General features: G+C 40.8%; 1 protein-coding gene across 1 annotated transcript in view; it reads right to left on the bottom strand.

Annotated features, from left to right (window-relative positions):
- nrg3b (neuregulin 3b) overlaps positions 1-18,119 on the bottom strand; it is a 204,406-nt gene extending 186,287 nt beyond the window's left edge. Inside the window, 2 exon segments of the mRNA XM_053340829.1 lie at positions 17,209-18,076; positions 18,078-18,119. Coding sequence (XP_053196804.1) covers positions 17,209-18,076; positions 18,078-18,119 — 910 coding nt within the window.
- Between the last annotated feature and the right edge of the window lie 5,569 nt (positions 18,120-23,688).

The following is a 23,688-nucleotide window of genomic DNA, read 5'->3' as shown; positions in this document are numbered from 1 at the left end:
CTTATTCCTCACTTGAGCATTTCAGACATTACATATTGCCATTATGTAATGCTGTAGAAAATAACAGATGAATTGGATATTCGTAATCCCATTTGACATCTACAATAAAGTGCAAAAAGATGTGAATGGAAATTATTACGTAATGCAATGAGCTGTCGTAAAAGTAGGGGTGGAAATCTTTGGGAATCTTATAGTTTGATTCTGATTCTTGGGTGACCAATTTGATTCAGAATTGATTCTCAATTCAAAACCACTTCTTAATTGAATGAAGAGGAAAGTGGATATAATTTTTAGTCTATCCAATGTACTGTTACAAGCCATTCATCCATAGTCAGTGTAATGCAATATGAAACATAACTGGCAATTATAAATTATCTGCAGCTTTTTGATTTTAAAAAGTTAACCATTCATGAATTTGAAAGCATTTTACAGTCTTCTGCCTGTATGACAATCCTGCAATGAAAGTGTAATTTACTGAACCAGCATCATTGGTTAAATACCTTGTAAAAACAGAAGTTGGTGTGTTCAGTCTGTGGTAAAGGGAGGAGAGAGGAGGATGGTGTCATGTCTCTAGCAGTGGGCAGCAGTCTGTCTGCTGCACCATTAGCTTCGGGGAAACCCATCGTTTTCCAAGATGCTGAATGGGTGTAGGGTTTTTGAAAAGAAATACACTGCATGAATTATTTTATTCACCACAATAGAGTTGGTTTATGTTGTTTAATGCTGCAGTGTGTATTGGTCAACAGATCTTGTTAGTTTGTGCTGAAGATCGCTACTCTGCTCATTTAAGTCTCTGAGATATGGTGTAATAAAGTATTCAGTATACTTCACGTTTGTTTTTGAAGAGGAACTACAAGATACCTCTAGCGTGTACGCACTGTAGACTGTCCGCAGCTGAGTTCCGCCCTTTTCGTTCTGTCAATATAACTTTAATAATTAACATTTAGAAAATCTGTTTTTGACATTTGGGAATCGATTCAGAATCATAGAAGATAAGAACTGTGATTCTTACTTGTATTGATTTTTTTCACCCACCCTTATGACTAAGCATATTACATCTATGCAGCTTTAAAGTTCAGCATATTATGGACTTTACAGAGGCTGATATAAACGTGCATCACACGAGATAATGATATAAGTGGTGCCTTCGGAATTCTTTGAAGGAGGTGGTGACAGAAGTGGATACAGAATGATAAATGACACTCATTTCTCTTCCGGTACACTCCGAAGATAAGAAGTCTCATTGGCTGGTATATTCATACTGTCAGTTATGTGAGGTGAATGAAGGAAGTCCACAAAGAAGCACTGAGAGGCAAGAGAGAGGAAAGAGGGTGTCTTAAAATAGACAGGAGGATGAGGATAAAAAAGGAGAAACTAAGTATAGAGGCATGAATGATAGTGGGAGGGAGGCGAGAGAGAGAGGGAGGTGAGAGAGAGAGAGAGAGAGAGAGAGAGAGAGAGAGAGAGAGAGAGAGAGAGAGAGAGATAGAGAGAGAGAGAGAGAGAGAGAAAGGTGACCTCCATCTTCACCTCCACCTCCATACACACCACAACAAGCCTCTCCATCTCAACCGGGGCACCATGGCACATTTCCCGTCACTGGAGGTGGCAGCGGGCCACACATTGCAGTGAATCAATCCGACTGCTGCAACCTCCGCAATCCACACTTTCCTGCAGGCTCGTCATGTACCCAGATGCTATGTGTGAAGCAGTACTAGTGAGAAATCGTGTTCCACATGCTGCACATACCTCAGTTTAAAGTCGTGACTTGGATGTCTGTCCTTTTTGGCAATAATCAGGGGTTTAGAAACAGAGTTTGGAGGAATTGATGCAACTCTGCCTCAATTACATATTACAACTGGAGGCGTATTTTCATGCCAATAAGATAAGTGCAAGTTTTAAATTAACAATGTTAATTGATTTAAACTTAAATCATCATTATTATTAGTATGAAATGTTACTTGAGTAACTACTTAAAAAAGTACTGGGCAATGTAATTCAATTTTAAAGGGGACATATGCTTTATGTGATTTCATGTTATTTTTATACTGTTATGATGTCAGATGTCTATGTTAAACATGGACAAAGTTCAAAACTTGAGGTGAATGTAAAAATACTCTGTGAGAGTCAAAAGCTCTGCTTCCAGCTAGTTCTGTTGTTTGCATATGCCAGATCAGATTGAGGCTCAAACATGCACAGATGAAGTTGACATTTAATGAAGACAATGATGGAAAAAAAAACTTAAATCCAACTACTGCTTCTAGACCAGAAAACCCAAAATATAAATATAGATCAGGAAATCCACATGATTTGCCCCCTTTAATGAAACTCAACTACATCATACTCTATATCATACATGTCTTAAAATCATACACACAGCGCTCCCCTTTCCCAACCCCTCATAGAGCTTTTAAAATGTTTCTCTAAAGGATTTGTAGGCCATAAATAAGTTTTTTATAATGGTTAATGAAGGCTTTATTCAGCCACTACAGCTGTAATCCCTCCAAAATGGGACTGTATATCCAATTGAATAGGGAATAACTCAAGCTCTGTAATACCTAAATCACACATGGCACTGTAGTTGTGTCACCACTAGGACAGAAAAAATGGGCTGTTATTAGATTTGTTGCATCCCACCAAAACCTGCCTCAAAGCCACGCATCCCCCACCACCACCACCATCACCACCACCAGTAGTCCCCATCCCCTTCCTTTCCGGATTATTCATTTGCAAATTGATAACGGAACCAGAGACCCCGCAGGGTCCGTAATTCAATATTGGGATCTAACAGTCTCAGATCAGATATGATGGACTGTAATCCTCTCTGCACTGCCACAGCCACATGCACTAGTATATCTCAGTGGCCCTTGAGCTATCAGCAAGTCGCTGCATTATCTGCACATAAATGAATGAATGAATGAATGAATGAACGAATGAACGAATGAACGAGTGAGTGACTGACTGAGTGACTGAGTGACTGAGTGACTGAGTGACTGAGTGACTGAGTGAATGAACAATTGCAAATGGTTTTGTGGATTAGAAACTGGACAGTAAAGCGTTCCCATTCCTAAAAAGCAAAAAAAAAAGAAAATGTTGTGGCAGACTTGTGGGTAAGTAGGCATGACAGCATGTGATTAAAATGAGTGAGTTAGTGAGTACTCCCCCAGCACACACACATCACCACCACCACTAAACCCAGTCTTTAAAATTGTTCTCTTTCCTCCATTTCTTCCAATTTGAAAAGATATAAAGCAGTTGAGTCATGTTCAGAGACAATAATGATCCCACTGTTTACTTTCAATTAGGATTATTTCTTTCCGTAGGCTAAGAACACCTTTATTTCTCAGTGGAAACATTAGTAACCATTAACTCTGTGGAGTACTTTTTGCTGCATTTATCAGAAGAGATGAGCAAAAAAAAAGCTGTGAATATAAGATTTTGCTGATTTTGTTTCCTGGGACTTCTAATATTATGACTGTTGGTGCTTGGGTCTCTGTGGAGGCCATCTACCATACAGTAAGATCCTATACCATGTTTCTGCCATTAGACTCCAGAGCATGGGACATCTCAAGCACTTTATAAAAGGGAAGCCTCATCAATTATTCACACTTCCGGCAACACACATTCCACGTTTCCCTTCCCATACATTAATATTTCAGCCAATACCACCCCCCACACACATCCCACCACCCCACCTCTTCTTCTCTCTGCCACCTCCCGGTGGACATTTTGTCTACATAAATCACACAGTGACATTAAGAAGGCCTAAGATGGCCTCAGTCGGTACTTACAGTAGGCAACAGGGTGAGAAATTAGCAATGCTGGTTAAATATGAAACCGGCTGGTAGATTTCAGACACACAATAAAGATGTATTTGAACAGTTATCTGTCAGTGTTTGGTAAATTTCACATTTTAAAATTCACAGTTTAGAAAAGTTAGTTTCCAACCCTGGTAGGCAAGCCTCTCCTTTGCCAATCTATGAGTTCCCTGAGAATCAAACATCACTCAAAAGCATCAGATAAACTTTCACTGTATTTGTAAAAAATAATCAACATAATTTGTAATTTTGGACATAATTAGATACTAAGTCATATTTGAAACTGAGCACTTGACTTGAACATTATGGTTAAATTTTCAGTAACATTTCTGGGTTGAATTATTTGATTTTTGTTATCTTTAAATATTTGTGTGTGTTTGTGTTGTGAACAGTGAAGCACAACATGAAACACAAGGAGGGGAATGGGGATTTTTCCCAGGCCAAATTCCCTCATGAGGCACTTGGTCCCAGGCCTTTTAGCACCACATCAAGCTCTGTATGCTTTAGGATGTGGAAAGTTAAGGTTAGGGCCACGAATGTGGTTTGGGTCTGCCTTTTCAACTGAAGGAGGAAAGATAATGTATGTACACAGCCTGAGAAGAAGTGCTGCCTAAGAGGCTCAAATCAACAAAAAAATAAATGACATGAATGTCTGTCTGTCTGTCTGTTATTCGCATATCTCTCGAACCGATCATATGATTGATTTCAAACGTGACAGGTGTCTTGCTACTGGCACGAGTAAGCCAAGTTTAACGTTGTTTGGATAAAAAATTCAAAAATAGAAATGCTGCGGATTGATAGCGCTGTGGCACAGAGAGCCTCCTGGTGGAAACACTCTCATTGAATAGAGTGGCAGCGATCAGCTCAGGTGACTGCAGCACAGCCGTTCAGCGACGCTGACGGACCTGGTGGAAATCAGACTTTAGAGAGGGTATAAGGCAGCGGAGCTTTGGCTAAAATGAAACACACTTCAGACCCTCAAAAAAATGGATGAAACTGAAAACACTTTGAATAGCCCGGGCTACTTTGTAGTAAAAACACACGCAAAAACAGATTTTACATGGGCACTGCACTATTATATATAAAACAACAAAATACTTTAAGAGCTATTTACACACACACACACACACACACACACACACACACACACACACACACAAAGTCTATTGCACATATTGCATATGTTACACTCAGGTAGATGTTGGCTACTGTTAGTTGCATTGGTTGTGCGATGGTTTACAAGGTGCTGTGGGGGTTAACTGTTCAGGAGCCTGATTGCCCAAGGATAAAAAAAAATTCTGAGTCGGTTTGTTCGGCTCCTCAAGACCCTGTATCTTCTGCCGGAGGGCAGAAGGTTGAAGAGGCCTTAGCCGGGGTGAGATGGGTCAGACAGGATCTTCCTAGCCCTGTTAAGCCCCAAAGAATTTGCAATGTCCTCCAGGGAGGGCAGGGGGCAGCCAATGATTTTTTTGTGCCGACTTAATGACCCCTGCAGGGCTTTTCTGTCTTTGGATGTGGAGCCGGAATACCACACCGTGATGCAGTATGCCAGCATGCTTTCTATTGTGGAGCGATAGAAGGTCTGCAGCAGATTTGCCTCCAGGAGGCATTTTTTCAGTAGTCTTAAAAAATGCAGTCTCTGCTGAGCCTTGCCCACCACCGCTGAAGTGTTGGTGTACCATGTTAGGTCGTCAGCCACATGCACACCGAGGAACCTGAATGAGGAGACTCGCCGTCGGAAATGAGACCCACCACTGTGGTGTCGTCTGTGAACTTGACGATGATGTTTGAGTGGTGGGAGGGGACATAGTCATGTGTGTATAAACCATATAGGAAGGGGCTCAGCACACAGCCCTGAGTTACCTGTTGGGAGGCTTTTGAATGTTTTACTGGCAAGAGAACAGGTGAATCAACCTTAGCTTGCTTGTAGGGGAGGTTGGTTGGAGAATGGAGAAGTCTACTACAAGGAGACAATGTTCTGAAATTGGTTCCATGGATGAGTTTGTCACGGAAAAGCCACAAGAGAAGTTGAATGACACCATGCTCGAACCAAAAGGAAGAGCTCTGTCAGCAAAATACACCCAACCTATGCTCATACTGTGATCAACCATCCCACTTGCAAGTGGATGTTCTGCCCATGAATAACAGTAAGATGAAGAAAAACAGTAGTGCCTCTACAGGAGTCTTCCAATCTAATTATTATGAGACAAATGATGTAGAATACAGTTCATATGTAAAGGAGCACACTGGCTGGGCAGTGCAACAACTGTCCAGTGATAGTCAGATTTGTGAGCAGAAGAAACATGGAAGATTTGATGATGAATAAGAGGAAGCTGAAGTAAAAACGATATGGACAATAAAGTATTCATCTGAGAGGAAAACATTTCATGTATAAACTCTTAAAATATGTTGAGGAGAAAAGCAAATTCACATACATCACAGATGACGAAGTCATTTGAAAGAAGGACGGAAAATAAATAACTATCAACAACCAGTATGTTCTCTTTATGATTGGAGACGATGTTGACAACAAACAATCAGGATCTGTGGATAATTACCCTAAATGTGTGTGACATGAGAAGTAAATGAGAAATCCTGGGTTTCATTGAAATGATCAAAAAATACAATGTCCAGTGCCTCAATGAGATAAACTCAGATGATGTAGACATACCAGACTTAACTGACAACTTCATCACATAGGCTACCAAGTGTTTATCAAGAATCAACATAATCTCACTAACAGGCAATCAGGTGCAGTCATAAGTAATGCTATTGGTGCACATTGAGTTGCCATTGTGTATGAAATGCGCAATGCCTTGCCTTGCCTTGCCTTGCCTTGGTGGTAAGTGTGTGCTGAAAATAGTCCATAGTGATGTGTGTGTATGTGTACAAATCAACAAAAATATAAGGAACTATGAGAAAGACTTGGTGCTCCATAGTTTATATCCTGCCAAACAAGAGTTGATACTCTAATCATGATATATTTGCCAATCTAACACAAGCTATCCTAGATCTTTCTCCTGACGCCAGCTAACTTCTCATATGTGAGAGGAATTTTGTGTACTACCAAAAAACTGGCTGAAATACCACTGAGGAGAAAGAAACTAGATGTATCTATAAACTATGGCAGCTAAGGCACTGCTCTTTTAGATATGTGCAAAAGCCTTGCTTTTTCTATCTTAAATGGCAGATGAGGAGAGGATAGATTTGTAGGGAAAATTACTTCAACTGATAATACTGTGATTGACTAAATGATTGGTTCCCCCCTTTATATTAGGCAAAGTATAAAAAAAGAAGAAGATGTGCATGATTTTGATTGTCTGTCCTCAGATAAGCACTGTATTGTTGAACTGATGTTGTGTGGGAACTATAAAGTATACAATGAGGAGCCAGTGACTCATCATGAGATCCTGTTATAATATATGGGACATAAATTGGTAAATGGCACAAGGAGAAAAGAGGAGTATGAAGATAACATACAGTTCAGCAATTTGGATAATCTGTTACGTAATTGGGATGTTATGTCTGTGGATGATGAAATAGTGCGAGAGATACTTTCACTAGAAAGCTGTGGAAAAGCAATAAGACAAAAAATATCATGGTTTGATTCTAAATGTTCATATAAAAGACAGATATATCTTAAAGCAAAGAAGGTGCATAATGAATATAAAGGTGAAAAGAAACAGGGAAAACTTAAGGACTAAAAATAAAGAATATGAAAATAAATTGAAGACATGGGGAGCTCATAGAAAACAATTTAACTGTGAGCTCAGGAAAATTAAGGTAAAAACCCAAACAGATAATAATAAGGATAAAAAATGCCACAACCCAGCTGAAAAATGTCTAAACCCCAGGAGGTCAGTAATGACGATATATTTCCTACTGGGGTTCTAAATGCCGATTTCACAGAGGAGGAAATTGCAGAAGGTATACCGAAACCTTAAGAGTAATAAGGCTGCTAGTATAAGTCAAGTTTTAAATGAATACATCAAGAGTACAGCTAGCATCTTCTTACCTATTTATGTTAAATTGTTCAACATGATCCCGAGCTCGGGGATAATCCCTAAAAAATGGCTTACTGGTCTTATTTCGCCAATCTATAAGAGGAATGGGGATATTGAATATTATAATAACTATCATGGTATTACACTTTTATTTTGGCAAGATTTTCATTCATATACTGAGTTTTGTTACAATAATAGTATTTTGAAGGAAAACCAGGCTAGTTTTCAAAATGGATACTCTACTTGAACATGCTGAACTGTTTCATTGACTCTAGTAAGCACTGATACGGTACGGAGAGATGCACTTTTGTTTAATGTCAATGTGAACATGTATTACCATATCAAGTACTGTGTTTTTGTAAAAGGGGATTTTTTTTTTTGTCAGCTTGACCGGGGTCAGACAGTGTGAAAACTTCTCCCCACTGTTCATACATTGCATTATTTATAAATGACCTTGAGGATTATCTGGTGCACAATGGATGCAAGCCAACTAGATGTGTTGACACAGTGATAGACAATATTAACTTGTGCTTTTATGGCAACAACAAGACTTCAAAAAGTGACTGATCAAATGTGTTATTATAGGAAATACAAATAAAGCATAAACGGCACTAAAGATACAATATTTGACCACCAAAAAACTGATGTTAAGAAGTACCAATTCTTCCATGATGGATTAGGAGTTAGACACTGCTACCTAGGTGTTACAAAGGTTTATTTAAAATTCATATCAAGGAACTTTTTGAACAGGCCTCTAGAGTTATATTTGCTTTACTGTGTAAGTTTAAGAAGTTTGATTTACAAATAGATGTTAGACTGGAGCTTTCTGATAGGTTTGTGACACTAGTTATGTTGTATACATGCAAAGTTAAGAAGAGGTTACATCTGGTATTAAAAAGAGAATTATTGGTTACAAGGAGATGGAAGGGAACAAGCTCATGGGCAATGGATAATTCTTTATTCAACTTTAACATCAGTAGAACATATGTATTCCTGTGGATTACATCTGTTCAGCAAATATTAGATGAATGTGCGTTCTCCTACCTTTGGTTGGATCAGAGATTTGATGATATCAAATGGCTGAAGCTAGCAGCTGAGCAGAGCTTAAAAGATCAGTTTTTACAGAAGTGGCATTACGAGCTCCAAAGTATGTCGTCATGTGACTTTTACTGTGAATTTAAAAAGGACTAAATAGGTATATACTCTGTGAAAACGGGGTAATTTCTGAGCTTCTAATAGCAGAATTCCTAAAATAGATATGAAAGTCTAGAAAGGCATAAAAAGTTCTGTAATTTATGTAATGACAACTGTCTCGGGGATGAATATCATGTTTTGCTTGAATCTAAAAACACAAACATGGTTGAGAATAGAAAAAAGCAACCAAACCATCTGTCTATATTTAAACTTACAATATCATCGCAGACAGATAAACCACAGATTGTATGTGAGCGAGGTAATGTTCTGCTTCACGTTAAACAACTTACTTTGTGCTAAAGATCTATTCTGGTTGTTTGCCATTGAGCAGCTGTTTTCTTTCATGTTCTCTATTTCATGTACTCTAGACCACGACGTGTGGTCTAAAGTAAATAAAATCTGAATCTGAATCTAAACCTTTAGCACATTGCTCATGTTTACCTGTCAACTCTTCCTTTTTTCTCACTATCGCGCCCTCAACAGCAGTATGCATCATGATAATGTATGATAAATGCTCAACAAAAAGCTGTGACTGCTGCACTTATTGTCTTGTAGCACTTCTTTTTTTTAATCCAGAAATCATTGTGATAAATGCTTCCCTCATTTTCTTCATGTCAAAAACATTATCCTGTTATTTAATAGACGTTCACCCACACACCTATGGTACCATAAAACGCATGTATAATGTATAGTATATGATACACTGATAACCTTCACTGATTTACATATCCTGCAGATTCAGTTCTGTATAGGATACATCATGCAGACATTCTGATGACAGGACTGAAGTGAAATACTTAGAAAAATTCAAATATGGATAATACCTTAGGGGCAATCTGCATAAAAATGAGCGAGATAATAATAGAACAGGGAGAATGGCGGTTTGAGATATGTAAAATGTCTGGCAGAGGCTCATCCACTCAACTGTGATGTCTATATGCTTTTACTGTACTGCTGGATCTTTACTTCTTGAGCATGCTCTCATGGTTTTTGACAGTCTTCGTCCCCAATAAATTAATTTCTCTCCCCTTTGTGTCCAACACACCATGTTTCTGTCCTTCTCTCTCACTCGTCCTCTCTCAGCCCTTCTTACTCAGAGCTCTCTCCCTCCCTCTTCCTTATTGATTGTACGAGGTTCAGCGGGTAGAGCGCGGCACCAGCGATGGAAAGGGCATGAGATCAATTCCCACAAAATTCCAAGCATTCGCTGGGCTGTCACTCTAGGATAATTTGTCTGCAGGCTTACCCCACTGAATACAATAATGTATTTTACTTTGTAATTGGTGCCCGTCAGTGTCAAGTGTCTCTGCTAGCTAAATGTTCAGGGCCAACACTGCAGAATATTGCACAGTTTCATTAATTTGCAAGTACAAATATCTGCCCCTCTTCTACTGTCTGATGAATCTCTGCAATGCCAATATTGTTCTTTTTTTTCAGGCAACATGTCTGATTAATTGGGAAAAGAACCAAAGCTCTTTGTTTTGAGATTGTATGTACATTTTTTTGCACAACAGAAACATTAATGGAAGCCAGCTGGCACACAGTGTAAGAAAAATTACATATACTGTACTGTAGTGTGTCTAAAGGCATTTATTTTGCCAACGCCTGAATAATTTCTATTTCTGGTACCTTAACATTCCTGAAAAGCACTTCACTGAAATAACTTGCTATTCATTTTAAACAATGAAATGGTAATGGTAAGAGGGCTGCATTCATATAGCGCCTTTCTAGTCTTCTGACCACTCACAATATTTCACAATACATGTCAGCATTCACCCATTCACACACACATGTACATGCTGATGGCAGAGGCTGCCATGCAAGGTGTCAACCTGCTCATCAGGATCCAATCTCATACACATTCACACACACACAAACTCACATACCGCTGGCACTGCCATCGGGGACAATTTAGGGTTCAGTAACTTGCCCAAGGACGAGCTGCTATACCTCCTGAGCCACTCCCGCTTAAAAGTTTAAGCTTTGTAAAACCAATTAACATGATGTACAGTGTCCACCACTGACAGACAGTTTTACATCTATATTGCAGTCGAGTCAAACAAATAATATGTATTTCCAATAAGCAAAGTAGTATTCATTGTAACTAACAACAAAAACATCTTTGAAAGGACTCAGTGTGCTAACATTAAATTGCACCATCATGCTACTCCACTGAGGCTGATCAGCAACTCACACGCTGAGACCAACAAATAAAGACAGGGCTAAAATGTTCCTTAATGACTTGGAGCCAAAAAATGCGAAAGGCAGGCGTGAGACCTTGCCTTTAAACTACAAAGATATTTGTAAATTGGCGCAGCTGCATGCACACACTGTGCAGAGGCAGCCGTGCTTGGGCCAGCCTCAACGAACAAGCAGAGCGTGTCTCAGGAGAGACAGAGGGGTCTCAGAGGCAGCCTGGCAAATCTGAGCATGACCTCCCTGGAGAGAGAGAGAGAGAGAGAGAGAGAGAGAGAGAGAGAGAGAGAGAGAGAGAGAGAGAGAGAGAGAGAGAGAGAGAGAGAGAGAGAGAGAGAGAGAGAGAGAGCGAGAGAGAGAGAGAGAGAGAGAGAGAGAGAGAGAGAGAGAGAGAGAGAGAGAGAGAGAGAGACAAACTGGATTTATATCTTTGTTTTTAATCCCCCTTACACGCTCCACTGGTTCTACAGTAGTACTTTGTGCAGGCGTCATGTATACTCAGGAAAAAAACAAAAAAAGTAACAGGGGCTTGCGTGTCAGGAAAAACCTCCATTTGTGTTCTTTTTTCCAGTGACATCAGAGGAAACGTCTGTCGATGTTGCGATCCTATATTCTTCTATCTGAAAAAAATACAACTTTGGCACAATAACTGACTGACTTTGTGTGTGATTCTAGCCTGTTATTCAGACTGAAGTGTCATATTGTTACCTCTTCACTTTTCAGTCTGACATTTGCTTCTTTCTCTTTACATGGGTTATTTCGCCAAAAACTAACTGCTTGTAACCAAAGAATCCATCTGCTCAAACATCATTTTTGGGCGACATTGAATCTGCATCAGCAATGACTTAGCCTTCCATTTACCATGCTGATAGAAGTCTTGTGCACTAAATTATTCTGTAGTATAAAGGAGTGATAAAAAAAAAAAAAAAATCAAGAATTCTGTTCAATGTAGAACCCAAAGAAAAACTTTTGCACAGGCGGCACCAAGATGCAAGACTGACTGTAAGCATTGAAAACTCCCGATCCAGTGTCTCAAGTACCAGAGGAGCCAACTGATAAATTAAACCCATAGGGAGAACAGCAACAACACTTTTTCATCTTTTTTTTTTAAATGCCTTCAGTGCACAGCTGTTCTGATTTAATAGCTGTTGTTTCAGTCAGTTGATTTACAACAGCCTTGATAGCTGTGTCAGTCTCTATCCATTCTGGCTCTTGCCCAGTTTGACAACGCTCCTAAAACGACTCCAACCTATAAAGGCGCTGACTGAATCGGTTGTTTCCCCAACTGGGGGAACAGCCATTGATTCCATTGAAGAGCAACACCAGACCTTTTGAATTGCTTGACAAAAATTCTAATGTGGGTGGGGATTCAAAAGTCTGGAATCAGGCTACTGAGATGTGCATGGAATTACAACCACACTTCACTAAGGAAGATTTCTTGCAAGCGAGAAGAGTGGTATGGGCCCGCAGCCAACACAGAGTCCCATGGTTTCCCAACAGGCATTCATTGTGCACTGCTCCATTCGCCTGTTATTTCCCTACTTCTGAGCCAATGGGGCTTGTATGAAGAGACTGGAGTAGGATACATAATAGCGTAAAATGCAGAAAACCAGATAATAGATTCATGAGTATGGACACACACATGCTACAGGCTTGTCTTTGTGTTCACAAGTGCACCAGTTTTTCTGTGTCTGCCCATATGCTCATGAATGTGAGCTGAGGAGCTAACGTATTAAGGGAAATGGGAAGCACAAAAGCAGGGCAAAAATAGACGGAGGAAGACAATGACATGGAGGCAGACACAATAACCATAGGGGAAAAGGGAGAGGAGGAGACAGAGGAGGAGAAAAAAAGACAAAAGGAGTAGGTAAAATATGACATTATCCCCAATGGACAGAGCTTGTCTTTCTTCCACGACACAGTGATTCAGTTAGATCTTCAGCAGGAGCAATGGTGATGAGTTGAGTGGAAAAACATAATGATAATGGCTCCTATATGCATATTATCTGAAACCCAAGACCGTGCAGTATTACTGCATTAGCACACAACTTAACATCAAATGTGAGATTACTTGACTGTGGGTAAAGACAAATGCACCTGAAGCCATGTTTTACAGAGCATTTCATCATCGGCTGAGACATTTTCTGTGTATCATTACAATTTAAATACGCTGCATTGCACAACTCTACATACTATTACAATAAGCTTAATACAGCCAAGACTACATTCCCAGAACTCTGGAGATAGCCTCATAAAAGGCTGTGTTTTGCCCTTAAGAATACTGCTACTATGTTAGTGCTGTGCATATAATATAGCAGATAAATGCTGCACACAGGGGTTATGTTAATAAACACACACACACTCACACACACCACAGGAGTTGTGTGTATAAAAAATAGCATCCAGTAAAGAAAATGCTTGAATACTTTAACCTGTGGTAACAGTGTCAATGTTAGACTCAGGATGGAACAATATCGCAACAAGAGCCATTTAAAACACACAGCATAGCCTTGACTTGACAGATGGTAGTGGTCCACTCTGAACACTAAGCATTCAATTGTAGCCATATATGTTCTAAGGTAAAGTGTTGGTTCATTGACTTGATCCAGTTCAGTATACATTTTAATCCTTCATGAATACTGTGAGTGAAAATATGTGATAGTTGAAGGTTGAATAGCTCCTGCATAAACTTTAAAAGCCTGTAAAATGCAGCAAATTCAACTAGTGAATCAGTCCAATAAGACTTTTGTTGAAACTAACCTATTAGCAAATGTCTTTCTTTCCAGTGGCACAAGTACAAGTACAAGTACAAGTTTTCATTGAGAAAACTTTTGATTGAACAATCACATACTTCTCTATAGGATACAGCTAATGTATTAAATGTGATTTCAGCCTGATTCTGTCAGATATTAGACAATTAAGACATTAATCAGGCCTGTTACGATAACTACTTTTGTTGGACAATATATTGCTTCAGAAATAATTGCGATAGACTATTATTGTCATTTGAGGATCATGTTATACCACTGACATAATGATAATATAATGGCATAATAACACAAGGGGGGCAGGGGATGGTATTGGAGAGTGGGCGCTATGGTTCTGTAAAAACGCAGATTGCCATCATATAAGCAGCACAGCTTGTTTCTGCAGTCTCCTCTCAGGACGTGCACAGTGAGGAATGAACAGTGTCTTAGCTGCTAATGCGAAGTGTTGTATTGAGGTAAAAATATGATCAAGGTCATGTCCATGTATTATACAATAAGTCGATATATAGACAGGATGAAGTTGATAATTACGTCATTGTGCAATAAGTCAATAATGTAATTATTGTAACAGCCTTGAATGTTGAAATATTATTATTTAAAGTATATAATGAACACAGTGAAAGTATGGGATGTGTCAATGCTAACATTCTCGGCAAAATAAGTGATAGTTTGCCTGGGTCCAGACTCTCAAATCTGCCGATCCAATCAGTGCCTCGGAAAGAATAACAATTAGCTAATGTGCTACATGGGTGGAACTAACACCTTTGTCTAGCTGTGCACCGGAACTGAGCACTCTTTATCCAGATGTGGCACACAGGTACAGAAACACCAAATCTATTTCTACAATTAAAACCATTTTTTCCAGGAAGGTTTTTATCATCATTGATGTCAGCAATTATTACCAATGCTTACCAAAGAGCTTTGATAACAAATGCTACCATGGTGATGCTTTTGTCAACCACAGAACGGACTGAGAGTTTGCAACTTTAATTAGTTTTTCTAGTATCTACATTCAAAAGATTTTTAAATTTGGTGGAGGTTTTTGAATCCTCTGCAAAGGTGCCCATTGATGTAAAACTCCTTGAGCATAACATAAATGTGTTTTTCTTTTTGTGCCTGCAAAATGCAACCTGTTGCCTGACAGATATTTACTAAATGCAGGAAAACAGATTCCACAAGTGGGCCAAAATGTCAGCCCACTCTGCATGATTTCAAAATGTAGGCTGATCAAAAGCATCAGCCTTCACCAAAAATTACTCATATATCTGAAAGCTTTTATTAACTCATGGCAGCTTTACTAAGTATGCTTTAGCTTTTGAAGCCAGTGCCCTTTTATAGTATACAGCACAAACAGATGCTTCCTGATGTTCACACAAGCAGGCTACACAGTTTGGCAGCTTCAGCTGTTAGGCAGCTCTTTTGTCGAGTGAAGTAATTGAGTCTAGAGAAGTGGATTATGCAAAAGGAGGAATCTGGGGAGCTTCTGTGGGAATTTTGATAATTTTGTCATCACTGGAATCCACTATAACAACTTCATTCAAGCTGGCTGCGACCCCCCCCCCCCCCCCACCCACCCACCCACCCACCCCCACCACACACACACACATTTTAGTTATTCTTTTCAAAGCTGTGCAACTGCAAAAACAATATGATTTAACATCCAATATCCAACCATCTGTGCTGCAAATGTTTCACCCCGAGGTAAGGAAGAAGGAAATTATGTCACTTGATCACTGCTTGCGTGTGGAATCGATCCCATTGACGCATCCAACTGATGAATGAGAGGATACCAAGTAAACCGGATCCCCTGTCCGAAAGTGATCCACACCAGAAATATTGAGAAATGAAGGTTTCAGTTTTCATTTTAAACATTTTGCCCCCTGGAGTAGCTTAATGGGAAAAAACAAATAAAACATAAAATTGATGATTTCATAATTCACTCCCATGGTGAATCTACACATATTTACCTAATATGTTTGTGTATCACAGTAATAATTAGCCACTGGATCCTGTGAGATATATAAACATTATATTTATAAAAGAAACAAAAGCACTATTCTAGAAATAGCAATAGAAATAGAGCCGCTTGAGTTTGAGAAGAAAAAAAAAAGCACAACTACATAGTCATACAAAGTCAGTACTTATGATTACACTCACATCCTGCCCCACCTACATCTGATGAAAATACCTTGTGATGTTAAAAACATGTCCCTTGTTAAATGAATAATCAGGAAGTCTTCCTTTTTTACACAATGCTAAATATGCAAAATTTACAGCTCCCCTGTTTTATACCCTCTATCTCCCTCAAGCCTTTCCCTCACTTAGCCCACTCCATCTGCCATCTCTCTACTCGCAGCTCCCACTCTTCTTTCTCCTTTGTTATGCTTCCTGTATTCTCTTTCTTCCTTCGCCATCCTCCTTAGCTTTTTGTTGTTTTTCAAACTATTTTTCTTCTTGACTATATCCACTTGTCCTTTACCACCTTATTCTCATTCCCATATCTGTGTTTTTTTCCCCTCTGAGCCATCTCTTTCTCTCTCACCCTCTCAGTTACTCCCTGCAGTGTAAAAGCAGTACCTGCGACACTCTGATCCCAGTATCCTCTCATCTAAATGGAATGTGTGGCCTTGCTGTATCTGATTCCTCTAGACAGGAGGTGTAAGCTAACCTTTCTCTCACTTCGACACCTTACTGCGTCCCGTTATTTGTTTTCATATCACAAATAGGCTACACTGTCCTTGGTCACAGCACACATCACAAAGCTTTGACGTCCCAACTCTAGCAGGCAAAATAAATTCTACGAGATGAAACCTTGCCTTAAATGGTACTTAAACCAGTCTGCAAAAAAAAAAACCACTCCTCCAGAAGGAGGATTCATATCAGATTAATGCACAAGTGAAAGATAAAGACAAGAGGGGTGAAAATACTGAGAATATCCCCTGATATCTGTCAGTGCTAATGAATACGATTAATGTTAAGCTGCTGGAGTGCACACTTTCCATGTGGTTATAAAAGGAAATAATTTATATTCTCAGACCATGAGTCATATCAATGCATATCAGACAAAATACTATTTTGTTCAATCCAGGCATACAGTTATTTTTGATTACTGGTAGCTATAGTGACATCACACTATTTCACACTATTCCAGAAATGATCTCTTCTTAAGATAACCTCAAACAAACACATTCACTCACACAGCTCCAAATACCCAAAAACGTAACTCACGTGTTCGGAAGCGGTGGTGTGGGCGTGTAGCTGGGCCCTTGCCTTGGCGTCCATGATTCCATCGTGTGGGTTTGACTGGGCCTGACGGTTGGGAGGTGGTCGGCTGCACCTTGGCGGTGGTCTTCACAGTAGTGGTAGTTGTGGTGGATGCTGTGGTGGTCGTGGTTGCAGAAGTCTGTCCTGGCTTTGCGTTGGCAGGTCCATTACGCCCATTCCCAGGGCTGCTTCCTTTTCGGACAGTGCTCCGAGGGGTAACCTCCTTACCATTTGGTGGTGGGGTGAGTCGGGTGGCGCGAGTGGTGGAGGTGGTAACCACAGTCCCGCCAACACGGGTGCCAACACGGTTGTGAAGGTGTGGGGCTCGGTTTCCATCTCCATTGGCAGTGCTGCCATTGGCTGAGTGGTTTGCTGGTGGCCCAGATCGAGTTCTTGGCGCTGGGGCAGTACCATCAGCGGCTAGCGGCGTGGTAGTGGACACCATTGCTGTTGTAGAGGCAGCTGATGTAGTGGTGGCGGTGGAAATGTCGGGCCCCTTGGGCATGGCACTGGGTTTGGAGAGAAATATAGGGTCCTGTCCAATGCTACCTTTAGGATCCACCAGATCAGTAGGGACATAGTCTTGGACAGATCCTACTACAATCCATTTCAGCAGCATTAGACTGAGTCCCAGTCCCACAAAGCCCATTACCAGGGGCACAGCACACAGCCAGGTCTGCTGGCGAGGCCACACAGCACAGGGGCCACAGCGGAGAGGGCCCGGGGCTCTGGGAGATGCTTGTTCAGCCCCTGGCTCCTCCAGCGTCATAGACGCTAGAGTGCTTGCACCAGAGCGCTCACTCATCCTGCCAGAGCTATTTCGTCTCTTAGGGAGTTAGGGAGGTCAAACAGGTGGCCAAATGACACAAGGGCATGAACGCGGAAGGGGATGTGGAGCAGGAGAAATGCTGGGCATCTTAAGTAGTTATTACCAACACAATGCCTATATATCTACATGCACAAACATAAAACAGGAACTAATGCACAAGCATCCACAACGCACGATCAAACACAACCACTGTCACACAGTCACGTACGGATAATTAAAAGCTGTCACAGCATTCAAATGCATACACAAGCAATATAACCTACACTCCCTCTGGCGGACAACAAACCAAACACACGCGCACGCGCGCACTCACACGCACACACAGACACAAGAATACACAAGATTACACACACTTCCACACGAGCACACAGGTTATGGACAGGTGAGAGAGCGAAGCGAGGGGGCGCCTCACTGTAGTTCAGCGCTAACGAAGCGATGATAAATCCCAGGATTGCTTCACTCCCTTGTTAAAAAAAAAAGCCAAAGCAAAAAAGAACGGAGAAGGATATCGATCCGCTGCGTGGTGAGCTTCAGACTGGAGCTGTAAATCCATGTGCGTGCTCGTGTGCGTGCGTAAATCAACAACCCAGGGTACGGCAGCACCCTTCTCCACTCTCAATTATCGGCCGTATGAGGTCCTTAAAATACAAACCACGGATTGTTCCTCTGTTCCTTGATTTTCTTGGGTTTCTTCTGAGTTTTATTTTACCTTCATTGGAGGGCTCCCTTCTTCTCTCGCAGGTGTCTTTATCGGCTACTTCAAGTTTGCTCCTCACAGCCCCTCAGTTCTCCATGCCCGGTCACCCTTTTTGGTCACTCCAGCTGTTGGTAATCCAGTAGAGAGAAAAGCCACCGAAACTGAACCGAGACAAAAGCAGAACGGGTCTGATGTGATCTACCAGTGAGATGGGGTGGTGGTGGTGGTGTCCTGGGTAGCGGTCTAAATCCAAATGATCCGGGTCCAATCCTGTACGCCGACCACCCCGCTCTGGTTTCCCGAAGTGACAGCCGTGTGTCTCCAGAGCTGTCTGTCTGCAGCCCGTCACTATGATGATAGATCCAGTATAGGTGTGTGCGGAAGAAAGGGGGGGAAAGACGCCTCTATGATTCGTTTACCTTCGCTGCATTCCCACAGTGGTGCAAGCAGCAGAAAGGGAGATGGAGAGAGAGAGAGAGAGAGAGGGAGAGAGGGAGGGGGCTGCTGGTCTGAAAAAAATGATGCGGCGGCTGTTCTTGGAGGCTGCAGACTAGGGAGAGACAGAGCGAGAGAGAGAGAGAAGGGAGGGAGAGAGAGAGGAGGGGGAGGCTCGCTCAATCCGCGGTGAGTGATGTGGGTTTCACGGCTCCTATCCCATCCGGCGCTCTCCTCCGGTTCACCGCCGTCCTCAATACTCCAAAGTGACGACTAGTGACTGCCCCATCTCTCCCCCCTCCAGACTCCCTGCACCCGCAGCTGTCCTGTAGGTGTGTGCTGACACCCTTTTTCAGCAAAGAAAGAAAGAGAAAAGATATTCTACTGCTTAGAAATAGGCAGGTAGTGGAGAAAACAAGAGAGAGAGAGCATATAGATGCGTGTTGGCTAAGCTCTGCAGCAGATGCAGATAGGAGGCAGTGGGAGGAGGCAGCAGCAACAGACACACACACACAAACATAGGCGCGCACGGCGTGGAGAGGAGAGGCGATGCCATAGACACACCCCAGGGAGATGGAGGGAGGGAGAGGATGAGAGAAGTGAGGAGGAGGAGGGAGCCGCCACCCCGATGTCTTCCACCAGCGGCACACAAGAGCAAACAAACCAAACACCAGGCTCATAATTTATGGGCGAGTTAGAGCCCTACTTCAACTTGATACTTCCGCGGGCAGCAGATGAATCCCTTATTTTACAGTTCACAAGGGACAGTAGTGCTTTAGGCGCACAGCCAAGCATGTTTTATAGGCTGCTGTACGACTAACTGATATTTCGGTATGACGTGAAAAACGCACCCAAGGTACAGTGTATAATCAGAAGCTCCTTTTAATTGCAGATTTGGCATTTTGTTTTTTTTGTTTTTTGTTTTTTTAAAGCCTGCAACATAGCAACCAGGCATGGACGGAGCCTTGAGGAAATGTATAGCTACAACAATCAACAGCATAATCACATTACGCACATATTAAAAAATGGGGCCAGGTAAAGTTAGTTTAAGGCTATATCATTCATCAGTCTCCCTTTTTAAATACTCATCACAAATGAGATTTGAAGTGTGCCAGAGGAGATGCAACTCAGCATTACTGTGAGTCCCTAATACTATCTATATTTATGCATTACTGCTGAAGTTTTGAGTAAGCAGCAAATAATGCAACAATAGTTGTGACATTAATTTCCAACACAGACTGTCAAGGGAAACATGCAGTATCAACACTGCTTCATTATTAAACTTCCTAGTTTTCCTAGATTCATTTCTGTTATTGTAATTCCAGTACTCAGGAATGTAGTTCTACTCCTGACATGTATTAAGACATATAAAATACCCCTGGAACAATAATGTATGTCTTTGATTATTTAAAGTATGATTATCATGTCAAAATCTTTAAAAATGGCATTTACTCCTTCTGCTTCATTAAAAATACCTGAATCTATAAATATGCAAATATGTGTTATTGCTGCTAGACACAAACATCTTATTTCACTGTAAAGGCCATTATCAGTGTATGTGCACATGGACAAGGATTGGCTTCCAAGTTAGTTGTGGTCACAAATCATGCTCATAGGTTCACACCCTTAAAATTGGGGTTTCATTGAGTATAAAGATGGAGATGGATTTGACAACATCCTTCTAGTGTTAAGCTCTGCACATACATCATTCTTCACAGTGAAGTGATCCAACTGTGGGAAAACATACTTTTGATTGGAGGGGGACTTAAAACAAATTAAGGACTAATCAGATATGTTCATTCTGTAGCACTGTTTCTGACTAGTGTCTAGACGAGTCTCCAAAATAGTAGAACATAATCAATAACAAATACAGAGACACTCTCTGGTTTCTCCTTCATCATTGCTTTAAGATAAGTGGCATTATTTAAGACCACCATCTGTTTCTTCAGAGCATGATTGATTCTTTTTAACAATGAAACCGGAGAAGTCGGCAAGTTCAAGAAAAATCATTTATCATTGAAAAACGTAGGTGAATATATACTGTAATAATAATCCCTGAAAATTGGTGTGTGAGTGTGTATAATGTGTGTGCTCACTGCGTGAAGATGAAAGAAAGTGGGGAGAGAGGGAAAGAGAGAGGGAGGGTGAGACAGAAGAAGGGGGAAAACAGGTAAGAGAGAGTAGAATGATGAAAATGTCTGCTGCTTTTTTTTTTGTAACGTGACTTATATAAGCATCTGCAACGCACAGTTCAAAATCCAAACACCCCACAATCCCAAACATCATTCATTAGTGTCTAAACTGCTCATGGCTCATGGCAAAAAAAATCTAGATCCATTTCAAACTCCTCACATTCCCCAAATGACTCTAAAATTATGCCACTCTGAATGCATTGTTTTCACAATAACAATCCGCATCACCCTGAGGTTGGTTTCTCAATTGATTTTCATAAATAATAGAAAATGACTGACAATTGCAGCACAGTGACAGCGCCACGCTTATTCATATTTCAGTATAGATCACATCTTTCATTAACGGCTTGCTAATGCGCGTGATGAGTCTGGCTGCATTGTTTACTGGTTTAGGAGTAGAGGTAATGACCCGCTCTGAAGATGCCGTTGAACTTGACAGGCTGTCGACAGTCATTCCCTACTAGGAATTAACTCTGTTCTTTTTAGCCCGGAAAAGCATTTGAAGATTCTCAGTTAAGAGAAAAAAAAAATCAGAAGACTTCCAGTTAAGGAATTTATTCAAATCACTGAAATATTGGTTTCAATTGTGTAAAACTTTGTTTTTTGAATAAGGAAAACAAAGTTTCTCTATATTCTCTAGATATTTGCACTGATACATGCTCATCCAAAAACACTACCCAAGGGCTATGGAAATTTCAATGCAGTATCCAAAACAAAGACTCAACAAGATGTAAAAAGAAAGACCTTCAATGATCCCCTGCTACAACATCTTGACAAAGTGATCTACTCGGGGAACTGGAATAACCTGCATGATAATGCTATGCAACTTGGCCATCAATCCTGAAAGTGTTCGACAACCCTTGAAGGAGGCAGCCTCATTTTCCGGGGCAACAGATTGCAGTTGCAGTAGATTTCTGTGGACATTTTTCTTTCAGGTTACTACCTATTGGTCATGCTGGATGAATACTCAAGATATCCCTTCATTGAGATTACTTAATCAACTTCAGCATGCAAAATCATTTCTATCAGGACAAAGTCTTCTCCACAGTGGACACACCAGAAGAGGTGAAAAGTGATAATGCTATCTGAAAAGTTAAGACTTTTCAGATGTTTCATAATATCTCGGTTTCCACCACAGGAAAATCCCCCCTTATTGGCCGCAGGCTAATACAAAGTTGAAAGATTCAGCAGAACTCTGAGCAAAGCAGTACACACAGCTACACTGGAAGGCAGGTGCTATACAAGTTCCTCCAGAACTATTGTGCAACTCCTCATCACACCACCAACCAGTCCCTGCCTCAAGTGTTTTATGTTCGACCCATGTCATTAAAGCTGACACCCATCTCTTGTCTTTCTGATGATGTAGCTGCCTAGCAGACAAATTGAAGAAAGACAGGATAAACACTATGCAGACAAGAGGAATGCATCACATTCAGAACTCAAAAAGGGTGATTTCACCCTAATATGTCAGAGAGAAATAGGAAAACTTGCAACACCAGTTAACCCTAAAACCTGACAAAGTTGTCACAGTGAAAGGATCAATAGAGGAGGAAACAATGACAGCAGTGACTAGAACAGTGCAGTGCAACAACCTCACCCTGAAGCCAGGAGGATATGCCCTGTGAAGGTAAATATAAAACCACCTCAAACTTTTTTTCCAAAGCATAGCATAGATAATGGAAGATACCAATGTTGATAAGCTCTCATCTGTTTGTCTGTATTTCTGACTAAGGAACCTTAACCTGTGTTCAACATTGTTCAGAAACATTGCTATAATTTATTAAGTCAATGTTGTGTACCTTATTTAGGTGCGTCAAAGCAACTCTCATTTTCAGAATCTTCTATTTTTGTTTAGTTTCATGAGAGTAAGTAATGCTGAAAACAAGGAGGTGCAGTGTAGCGAGAATTAGGCAGTCGCCCTTTGTGACCTAACATCTTGTTCGTTAGCTGTGTCAGTAGTTGCAGCAGGGGCTGTGACCCCTAAAAGAAGCATATTTCCGTGTGTTTATTTCATGCCAAAAGATATCCATTAAAGCTTCTAGTTAAGCGTACACAATTGTGGGAACATCACGTTTCTACATGTACCCTCCCTATGACTCCATTATCATGCTGTGTGTAGCCCAAAGACAGCCGGGATTTAAGAACACATAAACATTTGGTTCATTTTCTCATCCCCCTCCACTTGCTATTTTGTTGTGGGCATAAACGACAGCCGCTTCCATCACTGTATTGATTATCATACTTGTATAATATTAAAAATCAATACCTTCTCCCTGCTTCTTGTGTCTGTA

This window comes from Scomber japonicus, chromosome 20 (assembly GCF_027409825.1).
Source record: "Scomber japonicus isolate fScoJap1 chromosome 20, fScoJap1.pri, whole genome shotgun sequence".
NCBI lineage: Eukaryota > Metazoa > Chordata > Actinopteri > Scombriformes > Scombridae > Scomber > Scomber japonicus.
The sequence above is the reverse complement of the archived record's forward strand: the minus strand, read 5'-3'. Positions and strand labels throughout refer to the sequence as shown.